The sequence below is a fragment of the Engraulis encrasicolus genome, chromosome 13 (genome assembly GCF_034702125.1).
Source record: "Engraulis encrasicolus isolate BLACKSEA-1 chromosome 13, IST_EnEncr_1.0, whole genome shotgun sequence".
Taxonomy (NCBI): Eukaryota; Metazoa; Chordata; class Actinopteri; order Clupeiformes; family Engraulidae; genus Engraulis; species Engraulis encrasicolus.
Genome location: NC_085869.1, coordinates 26,475,207 through 26,500,611, shown reverse-complemented (window position 1 = coordinate 26,500,611; position 25,405 = coordinate 26,475,207). Strand labels below are relative to the sequence as shown.

Genomic DNA, 25,405 nt, shown 5'->3' with positions numbered 1-25,405 from the left:
CAAAGGGGTTTTGTCCTTTGGAATTGACATTAGACACACACACACCCCTGTATCTCAACTGTTGTTAACACAGAACAATGTTCATGTTTTAATGGAGGCACTGGGCGCAGTATGGGCGTGCATCGCTGTCATAGGCAACCAGAGCAACCAACCATGTCAGGCAGCCATAGAATACAGTAGGCCTATGTGGAATGCACACGTGCAAGTCAAAGCACTGGACACACATCATTGTGCTCTCATTTACAGCTACTTAACTATGTCACTATGAAATCATTTGCACTGAGATGTAGGCTCTTGCCTTTATGCAGCTGTTTTTTTTTTTACAGGTTGAACAAGTATCATTTTCCATGCAATGGCAGTGCCCTACTCTGTCTGTTGTCCTGTTGCCTTGCTGATTTTCTCCTTTTTCTTTGTGTTTAAAGGCATCGCGGTTACGCGCTGTCCACTGGTGCTAAAGCTGAAGAGTGTCAGTGCTGTTGGCACGTCTTGGCATGGAGTGCTTTCGTACCAGAAACAGAAAACAGGAAAAATCACAGTGGAGCTCAGTAATCCTGCAGAAGTTGGCAATGCTATCATCAAAGGTTTTCTTTTCTTTTCTTTCTTTCTTTCTTTCTTGTACATAATATTGTTGTACAGCATATCACTTTAAATGTCTGCACTGAAGTAAGTGCTTTTAATCTCATTGTGAATTGCATAAAATAAACTCCTGAAAATAAGAACCTCACTCACTTTCCACATCCGCTGTACTACAGCACCTCAAGTCTCTACCTTAATTCTATGTCTTTGGTAATAGATGTAGCCCATCTACTTCATATAGGTAGTAGGGCTATGGGTAGAAATAATTGAAATAAGTAAGGTTTATGGTATGTAAATTACCCAAAAAAGTTGCCAAAATCAGCTGATAAAGGCATAAAATGTGTCTACCCTTGACATTAAGAGGCATTTTGAATCTGACAGGCATTTAAAAATGTCACAAATGAATTCAGCATCCTCCAAAACCCCCAAAACCACACCAAGATTGTGTAGATTAGTCAAACTGATCCTGTAATAAGGCCATAAAGGCGATTATGTTGATTTATGCTAATTATGCTAATAAAAAAAAAAGCTCAACATTTACAAAGTAGCATCCGGCAGTTTCTATGTACTGGGGACCTATACAATACATTTCCATAAAAAAACTTTGGGGTACCAAACATTTCCGGGTTCACTATAGGGCCTATGGGCTGGCAAATAGACTACTATTTATTTATTCCTACTTCACCTGCATTTTTCTCAAAAGAGATCATTTCCAGTGCTGTGAACGATACCAGCAAGAGCTTCTTTGAGGCGTTTCCCAATCTGATGAGGGCGGCCAAGGATCCTCTGGACCTGAGAGATCAGGAGTATGAGAAGGCGGAGGAGAGACTGGCGTCACAGTTCAAGATGGAGAGAATCATCTACTCCCAAGACGGCCTTTACAGTCGCCAGTTACAAACTGTGAAGTCCAAGCCTGTTACTAAATACTTCATAAACGCTGACCTCACAGAGATGACTTACCATCTTAATGCCTACTTTGCGGTATGTACATTAGAAACCCATTCTGCTGCCTAGCTTGCTTTGCTCCTGTCTTGATTCAACTCAGCAGTCAGTATCTAATGATAATGCCTGACAGATGCCTATGTACGTATGTGTTCTCCAGATCACGTCAGAGCGCCTGGCCAATCAGGTGCCCCTGGTTGTGCAGTACCACATGCTGGAGGAGTACACCACCAGGGTAAAGGCAGCCATGCCAAGTCTGATACGACACAAAGACGCCGGCAGCTTCATCCAAGAGAAGAGCGACATTGCCAAGAAGAGGAGTTATCTGCTGGGCAGAATGGAACGTCTCAGGAAGGCACGCCAGGTTCTGGCCAAGTCTGTGCCCACTAATTAGGTGTCAGAGGGGTTTTAGACCATGTAAACAGGTTGCAGTTACTTAGTGTCAATGTTACGCAGCAGGTATAACTGCCATCATCTTTATACTTTTTGTGTGTCTCAGGTTTCTATTTTATATTTTATTGAGTAAATGAGGATTAGACAACTTAAATAAAGAAAGCATACCATAGGCTATAGTAAAGTAGGAGTAAGTTAGTTGAAATACTATATTTGCTTTTAAAGACACCACACAAGATTTTGTGCAAACATATATACTCAGACAGATATGATGCATTCCAGACTGCAAAACCGCAGACCTGCAGACCGCTATTTTAGCCGGCTTGCAAACTATTTATTCTAGCATACTCTCTAAGAACAGATCTTATTACAGAATTTAGGGTTAATATTGTATTATTACAATGTCATGACTGATTTCTTCAGTTGGCTGTGTTTTGTTTCTGTAGCCTTTTGTGCAAAATAAAAAGGGCTATAAAAGGGTGATTCTTGGAAAATGTGTGCTTGTACTGTTCATGGCCAGAATTTTTAGAAATGTATGCCTAGGTAGGCCTACCGGTATACATAATTCTGGAATTATTACAATTTATATTAACTTCAGCATTTAACCACCTCTGAAAAAAATCAACACCGTTCTATTTTGATATTTTCCTCACTTTTCAACATCTGGTAGGTGCCAAAACCACTGTTTTCCTTTTGTCACACCCCCAGACTTTTAGACTTAAACATGGAAAATGATGCTGGAAAATGTATTAAATTAAAATTTAAAATTTATTTGAAAGGAAATGTAAATTAAGAAGTCCAAAAACTTTCAGGGAGATGCTTGTTGACCCTCGACACCCCCGACAATTAAACCAGCATTAGTGTTTAAAACATTTGTTTGCTTATCGTTCAGTCTGCATAGAAGACCTGCCTACTATTTTTCCTGGGACTTTTGCAGGGCGTCCTACTACGAAGTGTGCATACACAATCTATTCTAAGTACTCCACGCTTGCCGAACGAGTCATTAAGTGCATTCGATTTCACATCAACGCATGCATGCGCATGTAGACAGCAATGCACTCTGGATGAAAATACTGCATGACGGTTAGATTTCCTGTCAAACTTCGAAATTTCGTCGATGTTGCGTTGACGAGGTGACATGTCACATGGTGTCAAATTATCGCGGGATGAATGCGGCTGCAGTCAGATCTTGCAACCTCTGCAGTTGCTTATCCCCTTCAACGCTCGTCTGCGGACTGCCTCCAAGGTCACGCGCCCATTAACTGGTTGGTCAACAACTCACTCACGTGTGTATATGGGTCTTGTCTCACACCTCTACACAAGTTTGCGCAGGTCCCCACTTCAGCTCCTCCTCACTGCCTGTCCCTCCACTCCTCACACGTGGTGTGTTAGTAGAGCAAATCGATGCGAGCTCATCGTCTCGTTCATATTTGTGGCCGACTGTAAATGCACTGTATTTAATAACACCCACATCGTGACAACAAGTTCTCGCTCACGTGCCTTTTGCAATATCGACGCTCGCAACAAAGTCGTATGCGCCTAGTAACCCCATACGACTTCTGTTGCTGTCGATCAACATTGACGAAGCACGTGAGCGAGAACTTGTTGTCACGATGTGGGTGTTATTAAATACAGCGCATTTAAAGTCGGCCACAAATATGAACGAGACGATGAGCTCGCACCGGTTTGCTCTACTAACACACCACGTGTGAGGAGTGGGGGGACAGGCAGTGAGGAGGAGGTGGGGACCTGCGCAAACTTGTGTAGAGGTGTGAGACAAGACCCATATACACACGTGAGTGAGTTGTTGACCAACCAGTTCATGGGCGTGTGACCTCGGAGGCAGTCCGCAGACGAGCGTTGAAGGGGATAAGCAACTGCAGAGGTTGCAAGATCTGACTGCAGTCGCATTCATCCCGCGATAGTTTGACACCATGTGACATGTCACCTCGTCAACGCAACATCACCGAAATTTTGAAGTTTGACAGGAAATCTAACCGTCATGCAGCATTTTCATCCAGAGTGCATTGCTGCGCATGCATGCGTTGACGACAAGTCGATCGCACCTTTTGATTGCACAATATGCGGAATCAACACTCACTCACTTCATTATTAGGCATTAAACGCAGCAGCCGGTTAGCAATGAAAGACGTCTAAAACACCAGGCTTTCACACAAAAAATAGAAAGGCAAGAGAGACAGGAGAAACAAAATGAAGGAAAGCAACACAGCTGATTTCTTGCAAGAAAGGTGAGCCCAAATGTCAAAGGCCACAGCCTACACAGTATAGGATAACTTGTTATCCCATTCCCTTCCGTGTGGCCTGTGATAGCCGAAGTCAAATGAAAAAAATAATCTAATTTTGTTGGCTATCATTGTGATAGAACCCATATTTATCTTTGATATATTCATAACAAGTGTCCCAAAAGACCAACATGGGTCGATGTTGGTTCAAATAGCCTATCCAAATGATAGCAAAGCTATTTGCAAATTTGTGCAATGCTGCCCGCCCTGGTCATCAAATTTGCAGATTGATTCTGTCCTCGTAACGATGTGAATAGGCCTATTAATCGACGTCATGCCAATGTCAATGTGGCGGTGCGAACAGCTGTCAGTCTTGAACCTTCATTCTGCTTTTATTTTGCGGTCTCAACACTCTCAATAGGAATGCTCTGGTTACTTGGCCATGTCTCTGACCATCTGACAACGCCCGTTATAGCTGAAGTGTGGTAAAATAATGACGAGATTTTGACGGGGCACCAGTCTGCGTTTTGAATGCTGCTGACGCCATTCTAATCTGCGCAAAGCGCAAGAGATTAACCTGTTTGCATAGCACAAGAAAAGACAGGCAGAGTAGCCTATCTGCATTGAGTGCTCATGAAAATTACTACAAGGTAGCAATTTAAATCTGAAATTATATGCAGTAGCCTAATGATTTCAAAGAAATAAATATAACTAGGTTCGGGGTGCCCTGACTTTAAAAGGTTGAGAACAACGACATCAAATCCAAACAGCGATACTTAGTAGAGGGGCCCATGGAAGAGGTTGTTCCTAGGGCCCCAAATTTGGTGCTACGCCCCTGCAGTAGGGTGCCAGAACAACTAGCCTGACTTGTTTTGCATAATCAGTTTTGTTTCCCTTGAAGTGTGAAAGAAATCACAGCAGTTACACAGCAGACGACAGAACACATCGAGTAAGTAAGTGGTGCATTCTATCTACGTTATGGTTTTAATTCCGCACTAATAATTCCGAATTAGGCTAAATAGTTCCGTCAAGTGTAATTGCATCTTTCATTTCATTCCAAATTGTGAAGTGTTACGTTTTCAAAGCGGAATCAAGCTTTATTCAGAATTAAAGTGTGTTCATTCTGAATTAGGCTCTAAAGAAAAGTGCAATTTTTCATGTGACATTTACTGTAGGCTACAGCCTTTGTAAATCATGCCAGCTCCTTACACCAACCTGTAGGCCTAAGGTTTTTGTCTTCCAGGTAGGCCTATATTATTGACATCCAAGTCAGTGGTAAGAATGGGGGATAGCAGCTGTCTGTCCCAGTACTATGAGGAGCAGGTGCGGCCTTGCATTGACCTGGTGGACTCCCTGAGGTCTCTGGGAGTGGAGCAGGACCTGGCTCTGCCTGCCATCGCTGTCATAGGCGACCAGAGCTCAGGGAAGAGCTCAGTGCTGGAAGCCCTCTCTGGGGTGGCACTGCCCAGGGGCACAGGTAAGACCACATTGGCATGAAGCATGAATGCTATAGAACAGGGATGGGCAACCGGAGGCCCGGGGGCCACATGCGGCCCGCCTCCTCACTGAGTGTGGCCCATAGACAAAACATACATTAGAAAATAATGACTTCACTTTATTTTGAACTACTGCTGAATCAAATTTTTGAAATTGTACTGTTAGCCGATAGAGAAGACTCCTATTTCTTCCAAACAATTTCGGTGGTTAGTGAGCAACCAACTATGCTTTGAATCTGCAAGTTGCAATCAGACCTGTGGTTTTGTGGACTGCCGATAGTGGCGATGAAAAAATGTGGCACTCCTTAGTCCTTACCATGACAGTTACCCATCCCTGCTATAGAATAATGAAAATGCTGCATAGAAAACAAGTTCAACAACTAAAGTCAATGTTGTCCTTTGGAATTGACATTAGACACACACACACCCTGTATCTCAACTGTTGTTACAAGGACAATGTTTATGTTTAATGAGGATGGGCAAGATGGGCGTGCATCGCTGTCATAGACAACCAGAGCAACCAACCATAGGCAGCCATAGAATACAGTAGGAATACGTGGAATGGACACGTGGCACTGCCCAGGGGCACAGGTAAGACCACATTGACACAGGGCTGATAGTATTCAGGCTCCATGCCTGATTTCAGGCTTGACAGAGTTTGCAAAAATAAAAACATTGATAATAATTAGCCATTAGGTTATTCTTATCTCAGAAAGTGTTACAGGTTTAGGGTTTTCTTCTACTATCAGGCTTGAATAATGGTCATACACAGGCTATTAAATGTTTTAATAATGTGTCAAAATAGGCCTATGTTATGTCACTATGCAGTATGTTGTAGTCGTCGTTAGAGCAGGGGGAAAAGTTCAGGCTCAGGATTTTTTTTCACTATCACCCCTGTTGACATCATGAACCCCAACACAACAGCTCATTGTGCTCCATTGATCTTTTTACATTGGTCTTAGACTCTAAGTAGTAGCCTTTGTCTTACATATTTTGAAACATCATGAATAGAGCAACATACTGTTTATCCTGTCCTGTCTTCCAACAGATGGTTTTGCAATTTGCGTTAACGGTTAGGCAAGTTGTATAATGCACTTCTAAATGTTCTAATGATTAACAAGCAGGGTGTGATTTGTAAAGGGGTGGGTGGATATTGACCCCTCTCCTGGTTTTAATACACTTTTTCTACATACTTGCGGCTTAACTACATCCATTGAAATTGCTTCAAATCATGTTTTTCTTCGACAAATCGCCTCTTAACAAGTGGTTTAAGGCTTAGGTTCAGATTTGTGAACAAAATGATATGCTATCATTAGAGCTTGCTGTGTCTTCATTGGAAATCATTGGAACATTCTGTGCACGGACTGGGATTATACTGTGTACCAAGGCCAAAGACAAACTAAAGATCTTAGTATATTGGCATGAATCTGTGGTTAAAGTAATATACAACATGTCAAGTTGGTTAATAAGATGTTAACTTTGTAATAAGATATTACTTTTTGACTTATTACAAGCTCTCGGCTGTCAGAGCACACCCACCCCACTGCCATCCCCATGCCCTACCAATTACTGTATACATTGCATGTCAGCCCCTGAGCTGCACCTGACTGTTGGCTTTCATCCATGGAGCTCAAATCATTCTGTCATGTGATTCATTGTTGTTTCCTGGGTTGTAAGTTTCATTTTTACCATTGATATCTGTTACAGTGTGATGCCATCTTTGTTGAACCAGTTTTCCTCCATTAATCCTCTAAAGGGGCGTTGCAGCTTAGATTCTTCATGCGATACGGCACCGTTCCTGGAAATGATCTCATTCCACAACTTCGTTCAGAAATTCAATGGTACTTTTGATCTGTTTTTCCAGCCCTTCTCTAAATCTGGCATCGTAAATTCTATCTCCATGCCATTGAATCCTATGACACCAGCTACCAGATTCAATGGTGACATCACTAGAATAAGAGAATATGTTCCAGAGTGTAGTCATTTTATAGGACTAGGTTTTTCAAATCCATGTTCTCGCACATTAGAAATGGTCTTTGCGGGTCGAGGCAGTATGTATCTGCAATACATTGCTTTTGCTTTGTTGAAAATATAGCCTTGTTGACAATTTAGTTAACAGACACTTTTATCCAAAGTATTACACAAGTGAGGACGTAATCAGCAACATGGATTTTTTTTAAGTGAAAGCCTAACAGGGAAACTCCAACTCCCATTGTCAATGTGACACAGCACTCCACAGCACACAACAAAATTGCATTTATGCCTCACCCTTGCAAGGGGCAGCCCCCAATAACACCCGAAAGGGAGCAGTGTGGCGGGACGGTACCATGCTCAGGGTACCTCAGTCATGGAGGAGGATGGGGGATAGCACTGGTTAATTACTCCCCCCACCAACCTGGCGGGTCGGGAGTCGAATTGACAACCTTCGGGCTACAAGTCTGACGCCCTAACCGCTTACCCATGACTGAATATGTGGTGAACTGCAGATAATATACACATTATTCTTGCCTTTGTGAATGAAAGATACTTTAATGTTTAGCTTTTCTAATTTCCAGGTATTGTGACACGCTGTCCACTGGTGCTGGAGTTGAAGAGAGTTAGCCATGGCACTGCTTGGTCTGGGCTGCTTTCATACGAGGGACACTCAAATCCAGTGGAACTCGGAAAACCAGAAGAGGTTGGAGATGCAGTCATAAGAGGTCACTGTTTCCTTCTACTATTTTGCAGTACTGGGTTACAGATAAGGTTTAGAAATGACAACTTGAAATTGTTCAGTTTACACACATTTTTGAGCACACCAACCATAAAAATGACAATTCCAGCGACTTGAGTAATTTCAACTCAATTTCGTGAGTTAAGACGTTGAGTTGACATGGTACTGTATATAAATTATTGCAGGATTTGTTGAAGAACCAGAAGGGGAGATTTTCAGATTGACGCTAGATTTCTAAAATTGATTTAAATTTATTGACTTGTATTCTATTGAAGTTTGAATATTGTATTATATTTTTTTTATCATGATCTTTTCCCCTCCAGTCCAGAATCATCTTGCAGGTGAGGGGAGAGACATCAGTGACAAGAGAATCCACCTGGAGATCAATGCCACCAATGTCCCTGATCTGACTCTCATTGATCTGCCAGGCATCGCTAGAGTCGCCACAGTTGACCAGTCTGATGATATTGAAGAAAAGGTCAGAGGGAACAGATTCATCATTTAAAAATATGGGGGGGAACAAGCACATAGATTAAACATATTGTGATGACCAAACAAACTGCTAGCCAAACAAACCGCTAGTTGTTGTTGTTGTGAAAATTCCTCTTCTACTGACACAGCCCTCATACACATTTGTTTTAGATTAAGAAACTAATAGAGAAATACATGAAAAAGCAAGAGACCATCAACTTGGTTGTGATACCTGCAAATGTTGACATCGCCACCACTGAGGCTCTCAGGATGGCTAGGAAGGTGGATCCTGATGGACAAAGGACGCTGGGTAATGTCGTTTTTACTCATTTTATATACTCAGGAGGGAAGTATAAATATGAATTTGTTTTGCTTTGTCACACATAACTGTTCTTTGAGAATGTGGCTAAAACAGGTTTTAATTCTGAAAGGGAAAAAAGTTCAAATTCAAAATACTGTATAGAATTGTAGCCTATTATCACAGACAGACACTTGCCTGTACAACAATTTATTGGAACAAACTCCCCATATTTAACTTTTTTGTCATAAAATAGGGTTTTTCTGGCTCTTTCTTTTTGCTTACTTTTTACTTTTGTTTTTTGTTGTCATCACTGTCAGACATAATTAAAAGTAAAATACATTTATATTAATTAATGTCTTTTTATTTATATTTTTGTATTAAATGCAAATTAGCTTAATAACTGAACCACATTGAAAATAGGCCTTCATTTTGTAAGCATATTCACTTAAAACTTGGAAACACTCTTTAACGATGGTGACAGAAATCTCACTCTGGTGACAGGATAGCAAGGTAAAAAGGGGGTAGGCCTAATTACTAAGTAAATACCATTTGCCTGATTGGGTAACAACCGGTAGCAGAGAGAAGTTAGATGATTAGATGGTTAGAAAATACGGAGGAGTTTCATAATAATTCTTGAGACATGTGTATTAGGCCTACATGGTATTTACTTTGTAAATACCCCCTTTTACCTGTCAGATACCATGTCACTTCTCTCTGTTACCCTGTTCCTATACAAAAGGTATAGGCCTACAGTAATTAGCCTACTGTACCGTAAAGTAAAGCGTTACGAAATATTGTTCTAAGTCTCTGTTATAGCTTATGTTCTTCCACGTAATGGCTATACTGCCCTACCATTTCAGAACGCAGCATCTTAAAACTAGTCGAAAATGAGTTTAGATTGCCTTTAAAATACCCTCTTTTTCTTGCGTTAAATTGTTTTTGTCCAACTGTCCCGTTTCATAAAAAAACGATAAAAAAACTATTATACTGTGCTTTTTTGTTTAAGAGGTTAGGCCTACGTCGTACTAGCCAAGAACGTAGTATATCACGCAAAATACAGTACTGCACTTCTCCATTGAAACCGTGGTTTTGGTGTAGACAGTAGCCTAACAGAACGCAGTTTATTGATTTATCAGCTAAAAAGTAATGACAATGTTGTTTTTTGTGTTTTTTTTCTTGCGTGCATAAATTTCCACCATAAAAAAAGTATTATATGGCAGTGTCATCACCACTTTACCTCCAACACAGTTGCGTGGCCAGAAAGGAAACTTTAAAGCCTTTTTTCTCAGTTTACCAGTACGGAATTATACTGTGTTCTGAAATTGTAGGGCAGTATACTATTCAATTCCAGTTTTTCATTTTTAGTTAATTGAAATGATTATGTCATTTATAGCGGGTGGGAAAGAGTACTTTAAGGAAATAATTGAATTACAATTAAGCCTATAAAACAAATGCACATACAGAATGGCAATAGACCTCTTGATCACCTGGATTATTTTTGTACATGAAAATATAATGGATTCTCAAGCACTTTTATGAGTGGTAAAAAAACACTTTTAAGAGTCAGTGACATGTGGCATCTCATGACTAAATTCGTGACATTATGTTGGAGTCAACATGCAGAAACAGTGCAGTATTATTTTGACAGTGGTCAAGGTTGACCCAGCACTCACAGTGTATGATCTGCAGGCATCCTGACGAAACCCGACCTGGTGGACAGAGGTGGAGAGGAGGGCATCGTGAACACCCTCAACAACCAGGTCATCAGGCTGGAGAAAGGATTCATGATGGTGAGATGTCGTGGTCAGCAAGACATCAATGACGACATGTCTCTGGAGAAAGCTCTTAAGAAAGAGAAGGAGTTCTTCTCAAATCACAAGCACTTTCGGTGGGTAAATTTAAATATATACAAAATGTTAGGCCTATTGTACAGTACCGGTATATTGCAACAGATAAACTGACACAACCTCAAACCCACCTTCCATTTCTAATCCATAGCATTTTCCTGGATGAAAGGAAAGCCTCTATCCCCTACCTGTCGGAGAGATTAACCAAGGAACTGGTGTATCACATCAGCGTGAGTACATCTGATGTTCACAGTTGCAGTGAAATTAGTTTCAGCTGATGTGTAAATGCCCCAACTACATGAGTTATTCACGAGTCGTTTGTAAATTTCATTGTAACATACAGTAAAATAGTTTATCAAGGTAAATTCTACAAAGTCACCACACCATACATTTGTGTCAGCAGCCAACACGAACACGTTTCTGTCAGACAACATCATGATCATCATGGTACTTGCATCACAACTCCATTGTTTGATGATAAAAAGCAAAACCATTGTCCGGTTTTCTGTGCTCCACTATCAGAGGTCCCTTCCACTGCTGGAGAAACAGGTAACCGACAAACTGGAGCAGACATCTGCACATCTGAGGATGCTGGGAGATGGAATCCCTGAAGATGAAGGTGGCAGAGTTAAATTCCTCATTCGGGTAAAATTAAGTTCTTATTTAATGTACCAAATACAAGTGCTGTGGCGCACAACGCTAATGCAATTCCATTAACCCATTGTGCCCCGGAGACACATATACGCTTTCCTGGTGAACCAGTAGCCTGTAAGTACGCTGCATTCAGGTTCTTGAAATTTGAGCTGTTTTATTAAAAATGTAGAGCTGAATGAACGCATTCTAAGGCAAAACGAGGGTCCTAGCTTTTAAATGCAACTCATTTCATGTTTGTATATGATTCGGAGGCTGAGATATTTAGGATTTAATATGCAGGTTGCACCCTTTCCCAAAAAGGGCTTAGGACAAAATGGATTAACAGGCAAATTGCCCCTTAGGTCCCAGCTTCAAATCTGACCTCGGTCATTTCCTAATGCTAGGAATCTTCAATTTAGTACGATACTGTAAGCCAGTGTTTCTCAAAGTGGGGCGTAAGCCTGGGGGGGCGCGGAGGCATCACAGGGGGGGCGTGTGATATCTGATTTTGCCACATACTAAACATATTAAACTAATATATTAAAAAATACTATAAAAAGTGTTGTTTCTACACTGTTACCATTTCTTTAAGTTGTTTTGTCAGCTATTTTGTCAGCATTTTTTGCCACTGGGTGCCCCATTAACCTCCATGAATTTTTCAAGTCTCCTAAAGGGACAATTGAAACTAAGAACCTTAAAGGTGCACTGTGTAATTTTGTTTGTAGTTCATTTAAAGAATTCACGCTGTCCATTCGCAAATGCTACCTTTTTAACAAATACTTACCTCCATCATTAATTTAATTTCTTCTTCTTCATTATGACTGGGAAAATTGCACTTTGCACGTGAAAAAGGGGATCTTCTCCATGGTCCGTCATTTTGAATTTCCAGAAATAGGCATTTTTAGCTGCAAAACGTACCGTCTTATTGATGAAAAGATCAAATTTAGCAATAGGCAGCACAGTTTCAGTGAGCAGCATAGTTGCAATACCTACTCTGGCCACAATCTTACACGGTGCACTTTTAAGTGATGTTGATTCTGGAAGACACTCCTTATTCTCGTTATCTATCATCTCTGGCCCAACCCCATCTCTCCCGCTCTCTTCCTGTCAACTCTTCACTATCCTATCCATGAAGGCCTTGGGATAAATAGATTCTTCTTATTGTGAAAATTTGTTTTTATGTTGCAGAAAATTGACGAATTTAACCAGGTTCTCACAGACGTGGTCAAAGCAGAGGAGGATCTAGGAGAGTCCGACACCCGGGTTTTCACAAAAATTCGGAACTTGTTTAGTGTTTGGAAGGCAGAACTTGATGAAAAAGACAGACGACGTAAGTTCTTGTCATGCTTATTACATTCTCCTTTCACCAATTAAATCTGCAGAATTACTGATGGTACTTCTTTTCAGTAAGACAGAAAATAGATGCAACAGCCATGAAAGAATATGCTAAAAGTCACAGAGGAAAAGAGCTGCCAGGCTTTCTCAACTACAGGATATTTGAAGACCTTGTCAAGGGGCATGTGAAAGAATTAGAGTTCCCAGCATTAGGTCTTCTGCAGAGTTGTAAAGGTATGAGAAAAATCTTGTCTCTTTATTTAAAAAATGGAATCTTGTCTGATCAGACCTGGTTGTATGTCGTTGACATACAACAACTTTTTGAGTGGATTTGGTTTAAATGTACAGAACGCTTTCAAAGGAATTAACTTCCAAGATATCGTACTGAGCTGCATATGCATCCAGTGATGCCGATTCAATGTCATGATAAATCTCAACTAGAGGCTTTGCATATCATTCAATGTTTGCATATCACCCTTTAGAATACAGTATTATTTGAAGCTCATTTAAGAATGTTCACATGGATGCTTGTGTAACATGTAACAGCATTACGGGGAATGAAACTTTACAAATTTCCTTTCCTGCCTTATGTTAAGATGTCATTTACACCAATGTGAATGAGATCACCAAGAGCTTCTTTGAGATGTATCCCTACCTGATGAGGAAAGCCAAGCAAAACCTGGAGAGCCTGAGGGATCAGGAATACAAGAGGGCAGAGGAGAAACTGAAGTCACAGTTCGCCATGGAGAGAATGGTCTACTCTGAAGACGGCCTGTACATTGAAAAGTTCTTAGCTGTCAAATCAGAAATGGAGTCGGACAGGAAACATTCCGATTTTGATGGGACGACTCAACATCTGAGAGCCTACCTTAAAGTATGTCACCTCTTACCTCTTACCCAATTTCTACTGTACTTTCCCATGCACCCCTATTGGTCTGTGCGATGGTGTGGCCATAACAAGGATTGTGTCTATGCTAACTAATGATAAAACTAGGCACTGAGTTGAATTGTATCGGCGCACACACTATGTGCGATCCGCTCAAAAGCATTGTGATACACGTTAAAAGCGCCAGAGAAGGTTAAACGCTTGCGTGATAACACCTGCTTTAATGGAAATAAGCGCAATTGGCAGACTTAGTGCATCCCACCTGAAAAATTCTCATGATTTTCCCTTTGGCCAACTTTCTTTGGCCTACAACAGATGAGATATGTTTGTAAAATGGCCTGAATTCTCCTTTAAAGTTGAATTTGCTCATGGTTTTTCTTTGTCCAGATAACTACAGATCGTTTAGCCAATCAGGTGCCCCTGATCGTGCTTCATCACATGCTGGACCAGTACATTGCGAAGATGAAGGAGGCCATGTTGGGCATAATACGCCACAAGGACTTTGAGAAGTTTACAGAGGAGAAGTCTGAAATTGCCCAGCAGAGGAGCTACCTCCACAGCAGAATGGAACGCCTTGAGAGGGCCAGAGAAGCTCTCATCAAATTTGTACCAGTTTAAATATGCAGTGGGTCTAAGAGGGTATATCTTGTCCCATATCTCTCTCTCTCTCTGTCCCTCTCTCTGTACCTGTCTCTCTCTCTCGTTCTTGACATTCTGTAATCAAGAAATGCAAAGCAGTTCATATTTTGAAAGATGTTCAGTACAATGCAAATGCTTACTAGCATGTTTCTGGACTGCATATGCTTATACATATTCCTATATATATATATATATATACAAACCCCAACTCCGATGAAGTTGGGACGTTTGGTAAACAGTGAATAAAATCGAAATGCTATCATTTTCAAAACATTCAATCTATTCATTAGATTGAGAATAGTGAAAAGACAACATATTAAGTGTTAAAACTGAGAAAAAATATTGTTTTGGGGGACATATGTACTCATTTCTAATTTGATAAATCCAACACGTTTCAAAAGAGTTGGGACGGGGACAATAAATGGCAGCAAATGTCGAGGAAGACTAAAAACAAAACAAAAGACAACACTTAACAGTTAAATACATTAACCGATGAGATGATTTTATATAAAAAACAGTGTTAATTCCTATCTTGGACATGATTTCACCAGCTTAAATGGTGGGTGTATTCCTTGTCATGTTTTGCAATGTTTTCCTTTCTGTAGTGCTTACAGTGTGACAGGTCTTGACCAAAAACCCACCATTTTATCACCTGCTGGTCCTTATGATGGAGCCAAACTGTTAAAACATAGTAGAGAATGCAATTTGACCTTACTATGTGGCAGTAATCGAAGATCTCTCTTCAAAATATAATGCAAGAGTGGCTTTTCATGCTGTTTAAAACCCATTTATACCATTCAGCATTGTATTTAACTCTACAGATGAGTGAGAACATCTTAACCAATGCACTACTGCACCCGCATGCCATCATGGAGGCTGACTTTTGAAGCTAGCACTAACACAAGTTGGATGGTCCATTTTTACTGTAGCACAGGATGTGAAATGCTCTATTATTGTCAAAAAGAATGGACTTCTACAACTTCTGCTGACTTCTCAAGTCAAGTCAAGTCAAGTAGGTTTTATTGTCAATTTCTTTACATGCACTGGTCATACAAAGAATTTGAAATTACATTTCTTGCTTTCCCATACAGACATAGACTAATTAAGGTAAGGACATAGACAGTATAGACATAGACAGTACTTATACATGGACTTAAGACAGTATGGACATAGACAGTGCTCATACAGACATTTAAAGTGCAAGACTGGACAACAGAAGACTTGTAGAGGACATACATTAAGAGGTATTTGTTGTGTTTTTGTGCTTTTCCTAAAAAAAGTCCTTTATAGCGTTCTGATATGGTAATAGTAGCATTTTTGAGGAAAATAAATATAAAAAGGTCTGTCAAGTACACCAGCAGCAGTGTGTGTGTGGTGTGTGTGTGTGTGTGTGTGTGTGTGTGTGTGTGTGTGTGTGTGTGTGTGTGTGTATGTGTTTAGTGCAGGTAGAAGGTGCGGTGTGCGTCTTGTGTGTGTGTTCGTGTTTCTGTGTGTGTGTGTGTGTGTGTGTGTGTGTGTGTGTGTGTGTGTGTGTGTGTGTGTCAGTGTGTGTATGTTGGGTTTAGTGCAGAAAGTGCAGTGTGCTTGTGTGTGTGTGTGTGTGTGTGTGTGTGTGTGTGTGTGTGTGTGTGTGTGTGTGTGTGTGTGTGAGTGCATGTTTTTGAGTTAGTGCAGGTTGAAAGTTCAGTCACAAGTATAGTAGTGCAGGTGGAATGTTCAGTCGCAGATATGGTGGTTGGGGATGGGGGGGGGGGGGGGGGTTGTCAGTGGCCTTGCTGGCTAGAGGCTGACAGTGGGGGGGGGGTTGTCAGTGGCCTTGCTGGCTAGAGGCTGACAGTGGAGGGAGAGTGGGTTGAGTGTTCAGCATCTTGATCGCTTGGTGCATTTTGCTGCTCGCCAGCCGGGTGGTGCGGGAACGGAGGCGCCTGTACCTCTTTCCAGAGGGCAGGAGGCTGAACAGTTTGTGTGCAGGGTGGCTTGTGTCTTTGATGATCATCAGTGCTTTCCGGGTGAGGCGTGTGGTGTAAATGTCCTGCAGGGAGGGGAGTGGTACTCCAATGATCTTCTTCGCTGTGTTCACAACACGCTGGAGTGTCTTCCTGTTTTTCTCCGTGCAGCTTCCTCCCCACACTGTGATGCAGTTGGACACGACGCTCTCTATGGTTCCTCTGTAGAATGTTGTCATGATGGAGGGTGTAGCACTTGCCTTCTTTAGTTTGCGCAGGAAGTAGAGACTTCTGTAAGCAAAGGACAGTTTCCCATGTCTTCTGGGTCTATTTCAAATGAGCTCAGGTGCTTAGGAGAATGTTACACCCCTGTATCATTTTCATGCATTAAGCATTCTTAATATGGTCAATTTTCAATAGCTCTAATTCCTGGAGTGCTAGAGTGAGACTACAGCCAATATATATTTCATGATGTCATGAACCTATACAATGATTTTATTAACAAAAATATGTCTTATATACACTCAATCGTGGTAAATCAAAGGGAATTCAAAAATGTATGTAATAACTATGGTAATTATTCCCTTTGCATCTTTAATTCTGAGTGACTCAGCCTCTCTGTGATGATCTTATACCTGGACACCTATATTGTCCGTCAGTACAATTCATTTTGAAATGTTCTTCTGTGTTGTTTTATCTTATTTTGATGTTTACTAAATTTCACTGATCCCCGTCCCAACTCTTTTGAGACGTGTTGGATTTATCAAATTAGAAATGAGTACATATGTCCCCCAAAACAATATTTTTTCTCGGTTTTAACACTTAATATGTTGTCTTTTCACTATTCTCCATCTAATGAATAGATTGAATGTTTTGAAAATGATAGCATTTTGATTGTATTCACTGTTTACCAAACGTCCCAACTTCATCGGAGTTGGGGTTTGTAAAAAAAACTTTTTTTTCATTTTAAGAAAACAGCTTCTAAAGCTCAGCAGTCGATTTGACTTGTAATTGCTGTTTTTGGTGGTTGGTTTGTATATCTGGTTATGGATGATCCTTTCTGAAAGCTGTCCTCACCATAGTACTGAGTCAAGAGGAGGGAACAATGATGCAGGTGGAGTTAGGATTGGAGGCTGCGAGAGGAAGTGTCAATGTGGAGAAGATATAGACAGATATGGAGGGACACACGGTTGTGCATGTAAACTTGACGGAATATACCCCATGTACAAGCAGATCTCATGACCCCTTTCAATTTAAATACAGTAAGACTCCTCAAGGACCCTCCTTACTTGGGTTTTAGTTTTTTTTTTTTTAAAGTCCTACTTTAGGACTTTAAACTCCTACTTTAGGAGGAGTAATTAACTCATTCCCTGCCAGCTATTTTCAAAACAAGAGCCCCATGTTGCCATGAATTTTGAAGTACAAATACACTTAATCACAGTTCTGATGTAGCCCCTTAATGCACACCGTACCTCCAGTGGCACGTTGTAATAGACATTGATATGTTAACTACCATAGTACTACAATACTATGACATAACACAGGGCCTTTAGTAATGCACTACGACTTGGTCATTGCCATTCTGTTAACAGCAAATTTATAGCACCGCGTCTTAACGGGTTAAATGAGTTTGTGTACTGTATGTGTAGAAATCTGACATTTTTACGCGAAGTTGTAGAGAGGGTCGCCAAAAACAAAATGTACAGTAATTCGCGTCTAGAGCCGTCACTAGCACTGAGTGATGACTTACCCAGTGCTTTCCCTCATCCTCCTCCGTGACTGAGGTACCCTGAGCATGATACTGTCCCACCACACATTGGTGCTGCCCTGCACGGGTGAGGCATAAATGCAATTTTGTTGTGTGCTATGGAGCGCTGTGTGTGCTCTGGAATGCTAAATGATGATTGGAGTTTCCCAAGAAGGCTTACGGCCATTATTAATGGGCCCTCTGAGCAGAGTTGTAGAAGTAGAAGTACTCTTGCATATGTAATTACAACACTACTATTATAATATTACGAAGGTGAAACCATGTAATATCATTCCACCTAGTTCTGCTATTACATCTGTAATTCTACTTTTACTTTATACAACTCTGCCAACTAATGTTGCTATGTGTCATGTGATGTCACCGTGATTGCCAATAGAGGGCAGCATTTACCTTAAATTGTCCAGCTTAATCCAAATCTAATGTGCAGTGTTTGGCCTGTGTGTGATTATGATATTGCTTGTACAGTTACATGTGGAATACAGTTTATTTGAACATTAGAGGACAAAGTAAACTACACTTACTGCTCTACATTTTAGTATTGTATGGCCCCTTAAATAAGTTGAGAGCAGTTTTCCATTGTGGTTAACAGAGACACCTGGCAGTTATTAAGCATGGTTGAATATTTGACATCATCTTTGGTTATATCAATCATTAAGAGTAGTAGACCATCACCAATCGGAAATTATTTTTAGAGTCATGTCTAGACTCGATTCATAGAATGTTCCCTCACAGAGAAAGCAAATTCTACTACCACACAGTAGAGGGCGGAATAGTCCCTCTATTTGGAAACTAGCCATGTTCAGCTCATGTACTCATGAAAAATAAATGAACACGAATGAAATGGCTGAAGAAATATAAATATCCCATAGCCAACATGATTTAATGGTGTTTTTTTTTTTTTTTACAGAATTGGTTTTAGTTGATTATACAGCACAATTATAGTGTTTAATGTGCTTTTCAGAAGCGTACAGTACCTTACATGTGAGAGGACTTACAGATTGATATCCAGTCTCCGTAGGCCCAACACCGCTTAGCTCAGAAAGGAGCAATTCACCTATGTCAAGTTGAATTTGTGTAATTCATAATCCTTCCTCAAACCTGCATATTCCTGAACTCATCAATAAAACAAGAAAATGTGCAACATATCTGTCTACTCTATATCCTGTTAAAATAAATGTTTGCCACTCTCGATTTACTGGTTCTACTGGTTTGTTACAGTTCAGATAACTAGCAAAATGTCATATACTGTACCTCCCAAAACAGCTCATTCTTGAATCAGCACTAGACCTTCTCCCACATAAATGGTCAGTACCATCAAAATGGCATAGATCCTTCTCAATTGCTTTGGCTCATTTGCATTCATTTAGTCCTTCGCGTCAAACTAAACTGGATGGTTCAGCATAACAACATGGATCCTCATCATTTGCTCATATCACTCCAAAAATAGTTTACCCGTGTGTCAAATCTAAATTCCTTCCCCACATATATCATCAGTACCCCTAAAATACATTGTCCCTTTGCCATTGTGTAAGCACTGCAAGTCAAAACTGTTAGATGTTTTGTCTACGTTCAGCTATCAGATTTTGACTATGTATAAAAGTGAAAAAGTGAGTGAAACCATTGAAGTTTGACAACACTGACAATTTACCAAAGACATTTATCAGTAACTTTCTTTACTGTAGATTCATATACAGAAAGTAATGCCCATATAATACAGGTTTCTCATGGGTTTGGCATTTCTCAAAACAGACATAACATTCTCAAAATAACATGGACAAATCCCAAAACAACTAGCTTGTTCAAAACAGAATGTCGTTTGGAAAAATGTGGATGGAAATTAGCCAAATAACACAGGAAATTGTAGCATACATGGTTGTAAAATCATTTTCTACAAACCTGTTTACTGTTTACAGTATTTCTCAATTGGCTTTGTACATTTCACACAACAGAATAATCATTCTCAGAACTTCTTGTTCAATTGTGACTTCCTGCTGTTATCTGTGCACAAGGTAAAATACGTTTCTCATAGTTTTCAGCAGTTAGCAAATGCTTTCATCACCATGCAGATGGTTGTGTACAATTCTCAGCTTTTTCGTACATTATTAATTGCTTTTGTCATATCACTCAAAAAGCATTGTCACTGAATACACAAAACTATCTCAAACCCCAAAACATTTAGGCCCTATGTCATAGTATAAGTCTTGACATGCAAAATGATTTACCAAGCTGCCATAATTTGTTGAGCACTGTATAATTTCCATTGGATTTTTGTCTATAAATGTGATCTGAATTGGTAAATATTGACTCTCTCTAATCAAAAGCAGTAGAAGGGAAAGAGAAAACAGGCATGCAATACAACAGTAGGCACTATACTGGATCAAAGACGTGCAAAATGAAATTGTCATTCAGTGTAACGGATACCTTCTGCTGACTGTAACTGTAAAAAACATTACTCTTTTTATTTCATTTTTTCCCAGTGAATTCATGAAAGCCTCGGCTGTCATCCATTCACTTGAAACAATTTAAAAATCATGTTTTTTTACCGTTACAGTCAGCAGAAGGTATCCGTTAAACTGAATGACAATGCCATTTTGCACGTCTTTGACCCTACTGCATTACATTGCTCTATGCTTCATGTACCCTTTATAATTATGCTCCACACAAAATTACAATATTTCCCTAGAATTTCACAACACTTTATGCAACACTCTATACAGTGTAGGTGTATTGTTTCAAATTTATTTTGCTTTACAGTTCTATATTTTTTTTCAGATGGGCCTGCAAGACAAATAAAAACGGGTGGTAGAGGGCGCACTTTGACACCTCAACCAGAGTTGGCTATTTTTTCTATTTTGCTATGAGAAAACCTGTCAATAAATAGGTCATACTCTAAATGTATATCTACAATCTTATTTGATCAATGTAATAAAAAGTCGAATTTCCAACATTTTCCATCCAATCTAAATAACATTTAGCTTCAGAAAAGATCCTCAAGAGTGTACTAGTCCATTGACAACATGGTAAATCGATTTGACTTGCTTGTCCATACACTATGATACAACAACTAACCATTCTGCTGGCACTGACGCGTTCATTGACACAAAAACTTGGTTTTGAAAGATAAACTAAAGGTTTAGGGAGTAAGAGACGCGGTTTTGCAGGTCATCCACGGTGTTTTGCCATTTGTTAAAGATGTTTTGAGAATGAATATTATGTTTTGCAAATTGCGAGAGAGATTCGAGAAATGTACAAAACCAATTGAGAAAAACTGTAATAAAATTCTTAAAATATTATGTCCTTGACTGTTTTGACAATTGTGTCCAACCACGACGCAGAAATTGAAATTTGAAATATTGACTCATTTTACTTTGGTTTCAAATTCACATATTTTCTCTTTCAAAGAGCACCGACAAATTACAATGACATGAACAAACAACGTCAATTTTCTGTTTTCTGAGTTGTCTGGCCATTTGAAAATTGAAGTTTTGAACCCATTTTTCATCTTTTTCATATGAATTCCGAAAATGGATCAAAGCACTGCAAAGCGTTAGACAACCATTACACTGAGAATTGTCTAATTCTTTTAGGTAAGCAAGGCCAATTTATTTGGAAAATGTGCTAAATGTATGCTCAATGTGTCAACTGTAGGCAGAGGTGGAACGTAACTAAGTATTTTTACTTCGTTACTGTACTTAAGTAGTTTTTTCTGGAATTTGTACTTACTTGAGTAAAAATAAAAATGCAGACTTTTACTTTTACTCAATTACATTTTTTGACAATTACTTGTACTTTCTACTCCTTACATTTCTAGGAGAAGACTTTGTTACTAGTTACATTTATCCTAGGTTTTCCTGTTGTGTTTCGTGGATATTTCAGTAGCCTCAGCTGCGGGCAGGGAGGCGGGACCAAGCCCCTCTTCCAAATTGACACCCAGACAGAAAATATACTTTTAAAAACATTAACAGGACTCCATAGTCATGTTCAAATAGAACCGAAAACCGTTGCAGACACTTTTTCCTATTGGATCAAGTAGGTAGACATGGAAAAAGACAGCCATTGCGTGAGTAGGCCTACTTGTACTTTTGTACTGAAAAGTACATTTAAAAGTTAGTACTTAGGACTTTTACTTAAGTACGTTTTTGGGAAACAACTTTTACTTTCACTTGAGTAATTTTTTCGCAGGGTACTTCTACTTTTACTTAAGTACACAACTTCAGTACTTCTTCCACCTCTGACTGTAGGGTATCTGTACATAGCCATCTGCAGAGATGTACTAAACATTTGAGACATGTACAAAGCATTTGATATTTGATGAAAGCAAAAAGCCTTCAAAAAGGCCATGTGTTATGTCATAGTATTGTAGTACTATGGTAGTTAACATATCAATGTCTATTACAACGTGCCATTGGAGGTACGGTGTGCATTAAGGGGCTACATCAGAACTGTGATTAAATGTATTAGTACTTCAAAACTCATGGCAACATGGGGCTCTTGTTTTAAAAATAGCTGGCAGGGAATGAGTTAATTACTCCTCCACCAATCTGGCGGGTCAGGAATCGAACCACGACCTTCGCACTGAAAAAAATGGTAATTTACTTCCTTATAAAGAGTAAAATATATGCAAAACTACAAGCTGGGCAACAAGCCTGACATCCTAACCTTTAACCCATGACTGCCCTGGTTTACAAAGAGGGATGTTGCAATGATGTATAAAGTAGGACTTTAAAAAAAAATTAAAAAAAAAATAAAACCCAAGTAAGGAGGGTCCTTGAGGAGTCTTACTGTATTTAAATTGAAAGGGGTCATGAGATCTGCTTGTACATGGGGTATATTCCGTCATGTTTATATTCACAACCGTGTGTCCCTCCATATCTGTCCATATATTCTCCACATTGACACTTCCTCTCGCAACCTCCAATCCTCCTAACTCCACCTGCATCATTGTTCCCCCCTCTTGACTCAGTACTATGGTGAGGACAGCTTTCAGAAAGGATCATCCATAACCAGATATACAAACCAACCACCACAAACAGCAATTACAAGTCAAATTGACTGCTGAGCTTTAGAAGCTGTTTTCTTAAAATGAAAAAAAGTTTTTTATATATATATAGGAATATGTATAAGCATATGCAGTCCAGAAACATGCTAGTAAGCATTTGCATTGTACTGAACATCTTTCAAAATATGAACTGCTTTGCATTTCTTGATTACAGAATGTCAAGAACGAGAGAGAGAGAGAGAGGGACAGAGAGAGAGAGAGAGAGAGAGAGAGAGAGAGAGAGAGAGAGAGAGAGAGAGAGAGAGAGAGATGGACAAGATATACCCTCTTAGACCCACTGCATATTTAAACTGGTACAAATTTGATGAGAGCTTCTCTGGCCCTCTCAAGGCGTTCCATTCTGCTGTGGAGGTAGCTCCTCTGCTGGGCAATTTCAGACTTCTCCTCTGTAAACTTCTCAAAGTCCTTGTGGCGTATTATGCCCAACATGGCCTCCTTCATCTTCGCAATGTACTGGTCCAGCATGTGATGAAGCACGATCAGGGGCACCTGATTGGCTAAACGATCTGTAGTTATCTGGACAAAGAAAAACCATGAGCAGATTCAACTTTAAAGGAGAATTCAGGCCATTTTACAAACATATCTCATCTGTTGTAGGCCAAAGAAAGTTGGCCAAAGGGAAAATCATGAGAATTTTTCAGGTGGGATGCACTAAGTCTGCCAATTGCGCTTATTTCCATTAAAGCAGGTGTTATCACGCAAGCGTTTAACCTTCTCTGGCGCTTTTAACGTGTATCACAATGCTTTTGAGCGGATCGCACATAGTGTGTGCGCCGATACAATTCAACTCAGTGCCTAGTTTTATCATTAGTTAGCATAGACACAATCCTTGTTATGGCCACACCATCACACAGACCAATAGGGGTGCATGGGAAAGTACAGTAGAAATTGGGTAAGAGGTAAGAGGTGACATACTTTAAGGTAGGCTCTCAGATGTTGAGTCGTCCCATCAAAATCGGAATGTTTCCTGTCCGACTCCATTTCTGATTTGACAGCTAAGAATTTTTCAATGTACAGGCCGTCTTCTGAGTAGACCATTCTCTCCATGGCAAACTGTGACTTCAGTTTCTCCTCTGCCCTCTTGTATTCCTGATCCCTCAGGCTCTCCAGGTTATGCTTGGCTTCCCTCATCAGGTAGGGATACATCTCAAAGAAGCTCTTGGTGATCTCATTCACATTGGTGTAAATGACATCTTAACATAATGCAGGAAAGGACATTTGTAAAGTTTCATTCCCAGTAATGCTGTTACATGTTACACAAGCATCCATGTGAACATTCTTAAATGAGCTTCAAATAATACTGTATTCTAAAGGGTGATGCAAACATTGAATGATATGCAAAGCTTCTAGTTGAGATTTATCATGACATTGAATCGGCACCACTGGATGCATATGCAATACGATATACGCAGTACGATATCTTGGAAGTTAATTCCTTTTAAAGCGTTCTGTACAATTAAACCAAATCCACTCAAAAAGTTGTTGTATGTCAACGACATACAACCAGGTCTGATCAGACAAGATTCCATTTTTTAAATAAAGAGACAAGATTTTTCTCATACCTTTACAACTCTGCAGAAGTCCTAATGCTGGGAACTCTAATTCTTTCACATGCCCCTTGACAAGGTCCTCAAATATCCTGTAGTTGAGAAAGCCTGGCAGCTCTTTTCCTCTGTGACTTTTAGCATATTCTTTCATGGCTGTTGCATCTATTTTCTGTCTTACTGAAAAGAAGTACCATCAGTAATTCTGCAGATTTAATTGGTGAAAGGAGAATGTAATAAGCATGACAAGAACTTACGTCGTCTGTCTTTTTCATCAAGTTCTGCCTTCCAAACACTAAATAAGTTCCGAATTTTTGTGAAAACCCGGGTGTCGGAATCTCCTAGATCCTCCTCTGCTTTGACCACGTCTGTGAGAACCTGGTTAAATTCGTCAATTTTCTGCAACATAAAAACAAATTTCCACAATAAGAAGAATCTATTTATCCCAAGGCCTTTATGGATAGGACAGTGAAGAGTTGACAGGAAGAGAGCGGGAGAGATGGGGTTGGGCCAGAGATGATAAATAACGAGGATAAGGACTTTTTTCCAGAATCAACATTACTTAAAGGAGGCACCGTGTAAGATTGTGGCCAGAGTAGGTATTGCAACTATG

General features: G+C 39.9%; 3 protein-coding genes across 4 annotated transcripts in view; 2 read left to right on the top strand and 1 right to left on the bottom strand.

Annotated features, from left to right (window-relative positions):
* LOC134460483 (interferon-induced GTP-binding protein Mx-like) overlaps positions 1-2,172 on the top strand; it is a 2,888-nt gene extending 716 nt beyond the window's left edge. The window contains exons 2-3 of the mRNA XM_063212871.1: positions 1,280-1,557; positions 1,679-2,172. Coding sequence (XP_063068941.1) covers positions 1,280-1,557; positions 1,679-1,912 — 512 coding nt within the window. The 3' untranslated portion in view covers positions 1,913-2,172. The remainder of the gene's footprint in view (positions 1-1,279; positions 1,558-1,678) is intronic.
* A 2,906-nt stretch (positions 2,173-5,078) lies between these two features.
* On the top strand, positions 5,079-14,648 carry LOC134460923 (interferon-induced GTP-binding protein Mx-like). The gene is made up of 12 exons (XM_063213559.1): positions 5,079-5,107; positions 5,398-5,631; positions 8,206-8,349; positions 8,687-8,841; positions 9,006-9,144; positions 10,825-11,023; positions 11,134-11,212; positions 11,505-11,627; positions 12,804-12,945; positions 13,023-13,184; positions 13,547-13,824; positions 14,224-14,648. The coding sequence occupies exons 2-12, from the start codon at positions 5,436-5,438 to the stop codon at positions 14,452-14,454; spliced, it is 1,848 nt and encodes a 615-aa protein (XP_063069629.1). The 5' UTR covers positions 5,079-5,107; positions 5,398-5,435; the 3' UTR covers positions 14,455-14,648.
* A 2,702-nt stretch (positions 14,649-17,350) lies between these two features.
* The window catches only part of LOC134460946 (interferon-induced GTP-binding protein Mx-like), a 28,340-nt gene continuing 20,285 nt past the window's right edge, over positions 17,351-25,405 (bottom strand). For both annotated transcript variants that reach the window (XM_063213595.1, XM_063213594.1), the window contains exons 9-12: positions 25,050-25,191; positions 24,811-24,972; positions 24,164-24,441; positions 17,351-23,764 (exon numbers count right to left, since the gene is read on the bottom strand). In XM_063213595.1, the coding sequence (XP_063069665.1) occupies positions 23,534-23,764; positions 24,164-24,441; positions 24,811-24,972; positions 25,050-25,191 (813 nt within the window). In that variant the 3' untranslated portion in view covers positions 17,351-23,533. The remainder of the gene's footprint in view (positions 23,765-24,163; positions 24,442-24,810; positions 24,973-25,049; positions 25,192-25,405) is intronic.

Bases quoted from the DNA above. Each gene is read 5' to 3' on its own strand.
- LOC134460923 (XM_063213559.1), top strand. From the start codon at position 5,436: ATGGGGGATAGCAGCTGTCTGTCCCAGTACTATGAGGAGCAGGTGCGG. The intron at 5,632-8,205 runs GTAAGACCACAT...TCTAATTTCCAG, and splicing joins GGCACTGCCCAGGGGCACAG to GTATTGTGACACGCTGTCCA. The intron at 11,213-11,504 runs GTGAGTACATCT...CTCCACTATCAG, and splicing joins AACTGGTGTATCACATCAGC to AGGTCCCTTCCACTGCTGGA.